This window comes from Oncorhynchus masou, unplaced genomic scaffold (genome assembly GCF_036934945.1).
Source record: "Oncorhynchus masou masou isolate Uvic2021 unplaced genomic scaffold, UVic_Omas_1.1 unplaced_scaffold_1341, whole genome shotgun sequence".
In the NCBI taxonomy this organism is placed as follows: Eukaryota; Metazoa; Chordata; class Actinopteri; order Salmoniformes; family Salmonidae; genus Oncorhynchus; species Oncorhynchus masou.
Genome location: NW_027003294.1, coordinates 120,210 through 132,617, shown reverse-complemented (window position 1 = coordinate 132,617; position 12,408 = coordinate 120,210). Strand labels below are relative to the sequence as shown.

At 44.1% G+C, this 12,408-nt stretch overlaps 1 protein-coding gene across 1 annotated transcript in view; it reads right to left on the bottom strand.

The window, feature by feature from the left end:
• Nucleotides 1-12,408, bottom strand: part of LOC135530427 (E3 ubiquitin-protein ligase RBBP6-like) — a 51,363-nt gene that overhangs the window by 19,801 nt on the left and 19,154 nt on the right. Inside the window, exons 8-9 of the mRNA XM_064958756.1 lie at nt 1,699-1,711; nt 588-650 (exon numbers count right to left, since the gene is read on the bottom strand). Of these exons, the coding sequence (XP_064814828.1) occupies nt 588-650; nt 1,699-1,711 (76 nt within the window). The remainder of the gene's footprint in view (nt 1-587; nt 651-1,698; nt 1,712-12,408) is intronic.

The following is a 12,408-nucleotide window of genomic DNA, read 5'->3' as shown; positions in this document are numbered from 1 at the left end:
CTGGGTCACCAGTTTGTCTGGGTGGGGGGAGGGGACCCTGGGTCACCAGTTTGTCTGGGCGGGGGGAGGGGACCCTGGGTCACCAGTTTGTCTGGGCGGGGGAGGGGACCCTGGGTCACCAGTTTGTCTGGGCGGGGGGGAGTGGGCCCTGGGGCACCAGTTTGTCTGGGCGGGGGGACCCTGGGTCACCAGTTTGTCTGGGCGGGGGGCCCTGGGTCAGCAGTTTGTCTGGGCGGGGGGAGGACCTGGGTCACCAGTTTGTCTGGGCGAGGGGAGGACCTGGGTCACCAGTTTGTCTGGGCGGGGAGGACCTGGGTCACCAGTTTGTCTGGGCGGGGGGGGGGGGGAGTGGGCCCTGGGTCACCAGTTTGTCTGGGCGGGGGAGGGGACCCTGGGGCACCAGTTTGTCTGGGCGGGGGGGGGGGGAGTGGGCCCTGGGGCACCAGTTTGTCTGGGCGAGGGGGCCCTGGGGCACCAGTTTGTCTGGGCGGGGGGCCCTGGGTCACCAGTTTGTCTGGGCGGGGGGGGCCCTGGGTCACCAGTTTGTCTGGGCGGGGGGAGGACCTGGACCAGCTGTGTAAACTCACAGTCGTCGCAGTAGGAGTTACCACAGCAGGGTATGACCACAGCGTCATTCATCAGGTCGTTACCTGGAACAGATTAGCAGACAGACAAAGTGTTTCAAAAGACATTTTAACAACAAGTCTCTGCTCAGATGTAACTTTTTTTTTTTAAATGTTTGACAAAAAAAAAATCTCCTCGTTAAATTAAACCAATAAACAAATTGTATGAGTGTAATGATAATAATAATAATGTTAATTACAGATATGAGTGTAATGATAATAATAATAATGTTAATTACAGATATAAGTGTAATGATAATAATAATAATGTTAATTACAGATATGAGTGTAATGATAATAATAATAATGATAATTACAGATATGAGTGTAATGATAATAATAATAATGTTAATTACAGATATGAGTGTAATGATAATAATAATAATGTTAATTACAGATATGAGTGTAATGATAATAATAATGTTAATTACAGATATGAGTGTAATGATAATAATAATAATGTTAATTACAGATATGAGTGTAATGATAATAATGTTAATTACAGATGAGTGTAATGATAATAATAATAATGTTAATTACAGATATGAGTGTAATGATAATAATGTTAATTACAGATATGAGTGTAATGATAATAATAATAATGTTAATTACAGATATGAGTGTAATGATAATGATAATAATAATTACAGATAAAGTGTAATGATAATAATAATAATGTTAATTACATATGAGGGATTGGATAGCCTCATCTTCGGACAGATGACGCTGGGAACAATAATAATGCTCCTTACCCCAGATATAGTGCCTCCCTGCAACACATTATCTATAGTGTAATGATTCCTAATTACAGAGCATAGTGTAATCCCTAATAATGCAATTACATTATATGATAATAATCTCCTTCCTAATTACAGATATAGGCCTCCCTGCAACACATAATATATTATCTATAGTCTCCTTCCTAATTACAGAGCATAGTGTAATGATAATGCAACACATTATATATTAATTATAGATATGAGTGTAATGATCCTAATAATAATGTTAATTACAGATATGAGAATGATAATAATGTTAATTACCTGCAACACATTATATAGTCTCTCCTTCCTACCCAGAGCATAGGCCTAATGTTAATTACAGATATGAGTGTAATGATAATTATCTATAGTAATCTAATGTTAATTACCCAGAGCATAGGCCTGATAATAATGTTAATTACATTATATAATAGTTAATTACAGATATGAGTGTAATGATCCTTCCTACCCAGATATAGGCAGATATGAGTGTAATGATCCCTGTTAAACAGATATTATCTATTATCTATAGTGTCTCCTTCCTGTTACCAGATATGAGTGTAATGCAACAATTATATATTATCTATAGTCTCTAATTCCTACCCAGATATAGGTGTAATTATATATATCTAGTCTCTCCTTCTTCCCCAGAGCATAGGCCTCCCTGCAACACATTATATATAGTCTCTCCTTCCTACCCAGAGCATAGGCCTCCCTGCAACACATTATATATTATCTATAATTCTCCTTCAGATATAGGCCTCCCTGCAACACATTATATATTATCTATAGTCTCTCCTTCCTCCCAGAGCATAGGCCTCCCTGCAGATATAATAATAATAATGTTACACATTATATATAGTCTCTCCTTCCTACCCAGAGCATAGGCCTCCCTGCAACAATTATATATTAATATAGTCTCTCCTTCCTACCCAGATAGGCCTCCCTGCAACACATTATATATTATCTATAGTCTCTCCTTCCTCCCCAGATAGGCCTCCCTGCAACACATTATCTATAGTCTCTCCTTCCTTACCAGAGCATAGGCCTCCCTGCAACACATTATATATAGTCTCTCCTTCCTACCCAGAGCATAGGCCTCCCTGCAACACATTATATATTATCTATAGTCTCTCCTTCCTACCCAGAGCATAGGCCTCCCTGCAACACATTATATATTATCTAGTCTCTCCTTCCTCCCCAGAGCATAGGCCTCCCTGCAACACATGATATATTATCTATAGTATCTCCTTCCTACCCAGAGCATAGGCCTCCTTGCAACACATTATCTATAGTCTCTCCTTCCTCCCCAGAGCATAGGCCTCCCTGCAACACATTATCTATAGTATCTCCTTCCTACCCAGAGCATAGGCCTCCCTGCAACACATTATCAATTATCTATAGTCTCTCCTTCCTACCCAGAGCATAGGCCTCCCTGCAACACATTATATATAGTCTCTCCTTCCTACCCAGAGCATAGGCCTCCCTGCAACACATTATCAATTATCTATAGTCTCTCCTTCCTACCCAGAGCATAGGCCTCCCTGCAACACATTATCTATTATCTATAGTCTCTCCTTCCTACCCAGAGCATAGGCCTCCCTGCAACACATTATATATTATCTATAGTCTCTCCTTCCTACCCAGAGCATAGGCCTCCCTGCAACACATTATATATTATCTATAGTCTCTCCTTCCTACCCAGAGCATAGGCCTCCCTGCAACACATTATATATTATCTATAGTCTCTCCTTCCTACCCAGAGCATAGGCCTCCCTGCAACACATTATATATTATCTATAGTCTCTCCTTCTTCCCCAGAGCATAGGCCTCCCTGCAACACATTATTACAGACACATTATATATTATCTATAGTCTCTCCTTCCTACCCAGAGCATAGGCCTCCCTGCAACACATTATATATTATCTATAGTCTCTCCTTCCTACCCAGAGCATAGGCCTCCCTGCAACACATTATCTATAGTCTCTCCTTCCTACCCAGAGCATAGGCCTCCCTGCAACACATTATCTATAGTCTCTCCATCCTACCCAGAGCATAGGCCTCCCTGCAACACATTATATATTATCTATAGTCTCTCCTTCCTACCCAGAGCATAGGCCTCCCTGCAACACATTATATATAGTCTCTCCTTCCTACCCAGAGCATAGGCCTCCCTGCAACACATTATCAATTATCTATAGTCTCTCCTTCCTACCCAGAGCATAGGCCTCCCTGCAACACATTATATATTATCTATAGTCTCTCCTTCCTACCCAGAGCATAGGCCTCCCTGCAACACATTATATATTATCTATAGTCTCTCCTTCCTACCCAGAGCATAGGCCTCCCTGCAACACATTATCTATTATCTATAGTCTCTCCTTCCTACCCAGAGCATAGGCCTCCCTGCAACACATGATATATTATCTATAGTCTCTCCTTCCTACCCAGAGCATAGGCCTCCCTGCAACACATTATCTATAGTCTCTCCTTCCTACCCAGAGCATAGGCCTCCCTGCAACACATTATCTATAGTCTCTCCTTCCTACCCAGAGCATAGGCCTCCCTGCAACACATTATCTATTATCTATAGTCTCTCCTTCCTACCCAGAGCATAGGCCTCCCTGCAACACATTATCTATAGTCTCTCCATCCTACCCAGAGCATAGGCCTCCCTGCAACACATTATATATTATCTATAGTCGCTCCTTCTTCCCCAGAGCATAGGCCTCCCTGCAACACATTATATATTATCTATAGTCTCTCCTTCCTACCCAGAGCATAGGCCTCCCTGCAACACATTATATGTTATCTATAGTCTCTCCTTCCTCCCCAGAGCATAGGCCTCCCTGCAACACATTATCTATAGTCTCTCCTTCCTACCCAGAGCATAGGCCTCCCTGCAACACATTATATATTATCTATAGTCTCTCCTTCCTCCCCAGAGCATAGGCCTCCCTGCAACACATTATCTATAGTCTCTCCTTCCTACCCAGAGCATAGGCCTCCCTGCAACACATTATCTATAGTCTCTCCTTCCTACCCAGAGCATAGGCCTCCCTGCAACACATTATCTATAGTCTCTCCTTCCTACCCAGAGCATAGGCCTCCCTGCAACACATTATCTATAGTCTCTCCTTCCTACCCAGAGCATAGGCCTCCCTGCAACACATTATATATTATCTATAGTCTCTCCTTCCTACCCAGAGCATAGGCCTCCCTGCAACACATTATATATTATCTATAGTCTCTCCTTCCTACCCAGAGCATAGGCCTCCCTGCAACACATTATATATTATCTATAGTCTCTCCTTCCTACCCAGAGCATAGGCCTCCCTGCAACACATTATATATTATCTATAGTCTCTCCTTCCTACCCAGAGCATAGGCCTCCCTGCAACACATTATATATTATCTATAGTCTCTCCTTCCTACCCAGAGCATAGGCCTCCCTGCAACACATTATATATTATCTATAGTCTCTCCTTCCTCCCCAGAGCATAGGCCTCCCTGCAACACATTATATATTATCTATAGTCTCTCCTTCCTCCCCAGAGCATAGGCCTCCCTGCAACACATTATATATTATCTATAGTCTCTCCTTCCTACCCAGAGCATAGGCCTCCCTGCAACACATTATATATAGTCTCTCCTTCCTACCCAGAGCATAGGCCTCCCTGCAACACATTATCTATTATCTATAGTCTCTCCTTCCTCCCAGAGCATAGGCCTCCCTGCAACACATTATATATTATCTATAGTCTCTCCTTCCTACCCAGAGCATAGGCCTCCCTGCAACACATTATCTATAGTCTCTCCTTCCTACCCAGAGCATAGGCCTCCCTGCAACACATTATCTATAGTCTCTCCTTCCTACCCAGAGCATAGGCCTCCCTGCAACACATTATCTATAGTCTCTCCTTCTTCCCCAGAGCATAGGCCTCCCTGCAACACATTATCTATAGTCTCTCCTTCCTACCCAGAGCATAGGCCTCCCTGTAACACATTATATATTATCTATAGTCTCTCCTTCCTACCCAGAGCATAGGCCTCCATGCAACACATTATATATTATCTATAGTCTCTCCTTCCTCCCCAGAGCATAGGCCTCCCTGCAACACATTATCTATAGTCTCTCCTTCCTACCCAGAGCATAGGCCTCCCTGTAACACATTATATATTATCTATAGTCTCTCCTTCCTACCCAGAGCATAGGCCTCCCTGCAACACATTATATATTATCTATAGTCTCTCCTTCCTCCCCAGAGCATAGGCCTCCCTGCAACACATTATATATTATCTATAGTCTCTCCTTCTTCCCCAGAGCATAGGCCTCCCTGCAACACATTATATATTATCTATAGTCTCTCCTTCCTCCCCAGAGCATAGGCCTCCCTGCAACACATTATATATAGTCTCTCCTTCTTCCCCAGAGCATAGGCCTCCATGCAACACATTATATATTATCTATAGTCTCTCCTTCCTACCCAGAGCATAGGCCTCCCTGCAACACATTATCTATTATCTATAGTCTCTCCTTCCTACCCAGAGCATAGGCCTCCCTGCAACACATTATATATTATCTATAGTCTCTCCTTCCTACCCAGAGCATAGGCCTCCCTGCAACACATTATATATTATCTATAGTCTCTCCTTCCTACCCAGAGCATAGGCCTCCCTGCAACACATTATATATAGTCTCTCCTTCCTACCCAGAGCATAGGCCTCCCTGCAACACATTATCTATAGTCTCTCCTTGCTACCCAGAGCATAGGCCTCCCTGCAACACATTATATATTATCTATAGTCTCTCCTCCCTACCCAGAGCATAGGCCTCCCTGCAACACATTATCTATAGTCTCTCCTTCCTACCCAGAGCATAGGCCTCCCTGCAACACATTATATATAGTCTCTCCTTCCTACCCAGAGCATAGGCCTCCCTGCAGCACATTATATATTATCTATAGTCGCTCCTTCTTCCCCAGAGCATAGGCCTCCCTGCAACACATTATATATTATCTATAGTCTCTCCTTCCTACCCAGAGCATAGGCCTCCCTGCAACACATTATATATTATCTATAGTCTCTCCTTCCTACCCAGAGCATAGGCCTCCCTGCAACACATTATATATAGTCTATAGTCTCTCCTTCCTACCCAGAGCATAGGCCTCCCTGCAACACATTATATATAGTCTCTCCTTCCTACCCAGAGCATAGGCCTCCCTGCAACACATTATATATTATCTATAGTCTCTCCTTCCTACCCAGAGCATAGGCCTCCCTGCAACACATTATCTATAGTCTCTCCTTCCTACCCAGAGCATAGGCCTCCCTGCAACACATTATATATTATCTATAGTCTCTCCTTCCTACCCAGAGCATAGGCCTCCCTGCAACACATTATATATTATCTATAGTCTCTCCTTCCTACCCAGAGCATAGGCCTCCCTGCAACACATTATCTATAGTCTCTCCTTCCTACCCAGAGCATAGGCCTCCCTGCAACACATTATCTATTATCTATAGTCTCTCCTTCCTACCCAGAGCATAGGCCTCCCTGCAACACATTATCTATAGTCTCTCCTTCCTACCCAGAGCATAGGCCTCCCTGCAACACATTATATATTATCTATAGTCTCTCCTTCCTACCCAGAGCATAGGCCTCCCTGCAACACATTATATATAGTCTCTCCTTCCTACCCAGAGCATAGGCCTCCCTGCAACACATTATATATATATAGTCTCTCCTTCCTACCCAGAGCATAGGCCTCCCTGCAACACATTATCTATAGTCTCTCCTTCCTACCCAGAGCATAGGCCTCCCTGCAACACATTATATATTATCTATAGTCTCTCCTCCTACCCAGAGCATAGGCCTCCCTGCAACACATTATATATTATCTATAGTCTCTCCTTCCTACCCAGAGCATAGGCCTCCCTGCAACACATTATATAGTCTCTCCTTCCTACCCAGAGCATAGGCCTCCCTGCAACACATTATCTATAGTCTCTCCTTCCTACCCAGAGCATAGGCCTCCCTGCAACACATTATATATAGTCTCTCCTTCCTACCCAGAGCATAGGCCTCCCTGCAACACATTATATATTATCTATAGTCTCTCCTTCCTACCCAGAGCATAGGCCTCCCTGCAACACATTATATATTATCTATAGTCTCTCCTTCCTACCCAGAGCATAGGCCTCCCTGCAACACATTATATATTATCTATAGTCTCTCCTTCCTACCCAGAGCATAGGCCTCCCTGCAACACATTATATATAGTCTCTCCTTCCTACCCAGAGCATAGGCCTCCCTGCAACACATTATATATTATCTATAGTCTCTCCTTCTTCCCCAGAGCATAGGCCTCCCTACAACACATTATATATTATCTATAGTCTCTCCTTCCTACCCAGAGCATAGGCCTCCCTGCAACACATTATATATTATCTATAGTCTCTCCTTCCTACCCAGAGCATAGGCCTCCCTGCAACACATTATATATTATCTATAGTCTCTCCTTCCTACCCAGAGCATAGGCCTCCCTGCAACACATTATATATTATCTATAGTCTCTCCTTCCTACCCAGAGCATAGGCCTCCCTGCAACACATTATATATTATCTATAGTCTCTCCTTCCTACCCAGAGCATAGGCCTCCCTGCAACACATTATATATAGTCTCTCCTTCCTACCCAGAGCATAGGCCTCCCTACAACACATTATATATTATCTATAGTCTCTCCTTCCTACCCAGAGCATAGGCCTCCCTGCAACACATTATATATTATCTATAGTCTCTCCTTCCTACCCAGAGCATAGGCCTCCCTGCAACACATTATCTATTATCTATAGTATCTCCTTCTTCCCCAGAGCATAGGCCTCCCTACAACACATTATATATTATCTATAGTCTCTCCTTCCTACCCAGAGCATAGGCCTCCCTGCAACACATTATATATTATCTAGTCTCTCCTCCCTACCCAGAGCATAGGCCTCCCTGCAACACATTATACATTATCTATAGTCTCTCCTTCCTACCCAGAGCATAGGCCTCCCTGCAACACATTATATATTATCTATAGTCTCTCCTTCCTACCCAGAGCATAGGCCTCCCTGCAACACATTATCTATTATCTATAGTCTCTCCTTCCTACCCAGAGCATAGGCCTCCCTGCAACACATTATATATAGTCTCTCTTTCCTACCCAGAGCATAGGCCTCCCTGCAACACATTATATATTATCTATAGTCTCTCCTTGCTACCCAGAGCATAGGCCTCCCTGCAACACATTATATATAGTCTCTCCTTCCTACCCAGAGCATAGGCCTCCCTGCAACACATTATATATTATCTATAGTCTCTCCTTCCTACCCAGAGCATAGGCCTCCCTGCAACACATTATATATTATCTATAGTCTCTCCTTCCTACCCAGAGCATAGGCCTCCCTGCAACACATTATATATTATCTATAGTCTCTCCTTCCTACCCAGAGCATAGGCCTCCCTGCAACACATTATATATTATCTATAGTCTCTCCTTCCTACCCAGAGCATAGGCCTCCCTGCAACACATTATATATTATCTATAGTCTCTCCTTCCTACCAGAGCATAGGCCTCCCTGCAACACATTATATATTATCTATAGTCTCTCCTTCCTACCCAGAGCATAGGCCTCCCTGCAACACATTATATATTATCTATAGTCTCTCCTTCCTACCCAGAGCATAGGCCTCCCTGCAACACATTATATATTATCTATAGTCTCTCCTTCCTACCCAGAGCATAGGCCTCCCTGCAACACATTATATATTATCTATAGTCTCTCCTTCCTACCCAGAGTATAGGCCTCCCTGCAACACATTATATATTATCTATAGTCTCTCCTTCCTACCCAGAGCATAGGCCTCCCTGCAACACATTATCTATTATCTATAGTCTCTCCTTCCTACCCAGAGCATAGGCCTCCCTGCAACACATTATCTATAGTCTCTCCTTCCTACCCAGAGCATAGGCCTCCCTGCAACACATTATATATTATCTATAGTCTCTCCTTCCTACCCAGAGCATAGGCCTCCCTGCAACACATTATATATTATCTATAGTCTCTCCTTCCTACCCAGAGCATAGGCCTCCCTGCAACACATTATATATTATCTATAGTCTCTCCTTCCTACCCAGAGCATAGGCCTCCCTGCAACACATTATATATTATCTATAGTCTCTCCTTCCTACCCAGAGCATAGGCCTCCCTGCAACACATTATCTATTATCTATAGTCTCTCCTTCCTACCCAGAGCATAGGCCTCCCTGCAACACATTATCTATAGTCTCTCCTTCCTACCCAGAGCATAGGCCTCCCTGCAACACATTATATATTATCTATAGTCTCTCCTTCCTACCCAGAGCATAGGCCTCCCTGCAACACATTATATATTATCTATAGTCTCTCCTTCCTCCCCAGAGCATAGGCCTCCCTGCAACACATTATCTATTATCTATAGTCTCTCCTTCCTACCCAGAGCATAGGCCTCCCTGCAACACATTATCTATAGTCTCTCCTTCCTACCCAGAGCATAGGCCTCCCTGCAACACATTATCTAGTCTCTCCTTCCTATCCAGAGCATAGGCCTCCCTGCAACACATTATATATTATCTATAGTCTCTCCTTCCTACCCAGAGCATAGGCCGCCCTGCAACACATTATATATTATCTATAGTCTCTCCTTCCTACCCAGAGCATAGGCCTCCCTGCAACACATTATATATTATCTATAGTCTCTCCTTCCTACCCAGAGCATAGGCCTCCCTGCAACACATTATATATTATCTATAGTCTCTCCTTCCTACCCAGAGCATAGGCCTCCCTGCAACACATTATATATAGTCTCTCCTTCTTCCCCAGAGCATAGGCCTCCCTGCAACACATTATATATTATCTATAGTCTCTCCTTCCTACCCAGAGCATAGGCCTCCCTGCAACACATTATATATAGTCTCTCCTTCCTACCCAGAGCATAGGCCTCCCTGCAACACATTATATATTATCTATAGTCTCTCCTTCCTACCCAGAGCATAGGCCTCCCTGCAGCACATTATCTATTATCTATAGTCTCTCCTTCCTACCCAGAGCATAGGCCTCCCTGCAACACATTATATATTATCTATAGTCTCTCCTTCCTACCCAGAGCATAGGCCTCCCTGCAACACATTATATATTATCTATAGTCTCTCCTTCCTACCCAGAACATAGGCCTCCCTGCAACACATTATATATTATCTATAGTCTCTCCTTCCTACCCAGAGCATAGGCCTCCCTGCAACACATTATATATTATCTATAGTCTCTCCTTCCTACCCAGAGCATAGGCCTCCCTGCAACACATTATATATAGTCTCTCCTTCCTACCCAGAGCATAGGCCTCCCTGCAACACATTATATATTATCTATAGTCTCTCCTTCCTACCCAGAGCATAGGCCTCCCTGCAACACATTATCTATAGTCGCTCCTTCTTCCCCAGAGCATAGGCCTCCCTGCAACACATTATATATTATCTATAGTCTCTCCTTCCTACCCAGAGCATAGGCCTCCCTGCAACACATTATCTAGTCTCTCCTTCCTACCCAGAGCATAGGCCTCCCTGCAACACATGATATATTATCTATAGTCTCTCCTTCCTACCCAGAGCATAGGCCTCCCTGCAACACATTATATATAGTCTCTCCTTCCTACCCAGAGCATAGGCCTCCCTGCAACACATTATATATTATCTATAGTCTCTCCTTCCTACCCAGAGCATAGGCCTCCCTGCAACACATTATATATTATCTATAGTCTCTCCTTCCTACCCAGAGCATAGGCCTCCCTGCAACACATTATCTAGTCTCTCCTTCCTATCCAGAGCATAGGCCTCCCTGCAACACATTATATATTATCTATAGTCTCTCCTCCCTACCCAGAGCATAGGCCTCCCTGCAACACATTATATATTATCTATAGTCTCTCCTTCTTCCCCAGAGCATAGGCCTCACTGCAACACATTATATATTATCTATAGTCTCTCCTTCCTACCCAGAGCATAGGCCTCCCTGCAACACATTATATATAGTCTCTCCTTCCTACCCAGAGCATAGGCCTCCCTGCAACACATTATATATTATCTATAGTCTCTCCTTCCTACCCAGAGCATAGGCCTCCCTGCAACACATTATATATTATCTATAGTCTCTCCTTCCTACCCAGAGCATAGGCCTCCCTGCAACACATTATATATAGTCTCTCCTTCCTACCCAGAGCATAGGCCTCCCTGCAACACATTATCTAGTCTCTCCTTCCTACCCAGAGCATAGGCCGCCCTGCAACACATTATATATTATCTCCTTCCTACCCAGAGCATAGGCCTCCCTGCAACACATTATCTAGTCTCTCCTTCCTACCCAGAGCATAGGCCTCCCTGCAACACATTATCTATAGTCTCTCCTTCCTACCCAGAGCATAGGCCTCCCTGCAACACATTATATATTATCTATAGTCTCTCCTTCCTACCCAGAGCATAGGCCTCCCTGCAACACATTATATATTATCTATAGTCTCTCCTTCCTACCCAGAGCATAGGCCTCCCTGCAACACATTATATATAGTCTCTCCTTCCTACCCAGAGCATAGGCCTCCCTGCAACACATTATCTAGTCTCTCCTTCCTACCCAGAGCATAGGCCTCCCTGCAACACATTATCTATAGTCTCTCCTTCCTACCCAGAGCATAGGCCTCCCTGCAACACATTATATATTATCTATAGTCTCTCCTTCCTACCCAGAGCATAGGCCTCCCTGCAACACATTATCTATAGTCTCTCCTTCCTACCCAGAGCATAGGCCTCCCTGCAACACATTATATATTATCTATAGTCTCTCCTTCCTACCCAGAGCATAGGCCTCCCTGCAACACATTATATATAGTCTCTCCTTCCTACCCAGAGCATAGGCCTCCCTGCAACACATTATCTAGTCTCTCCTTCC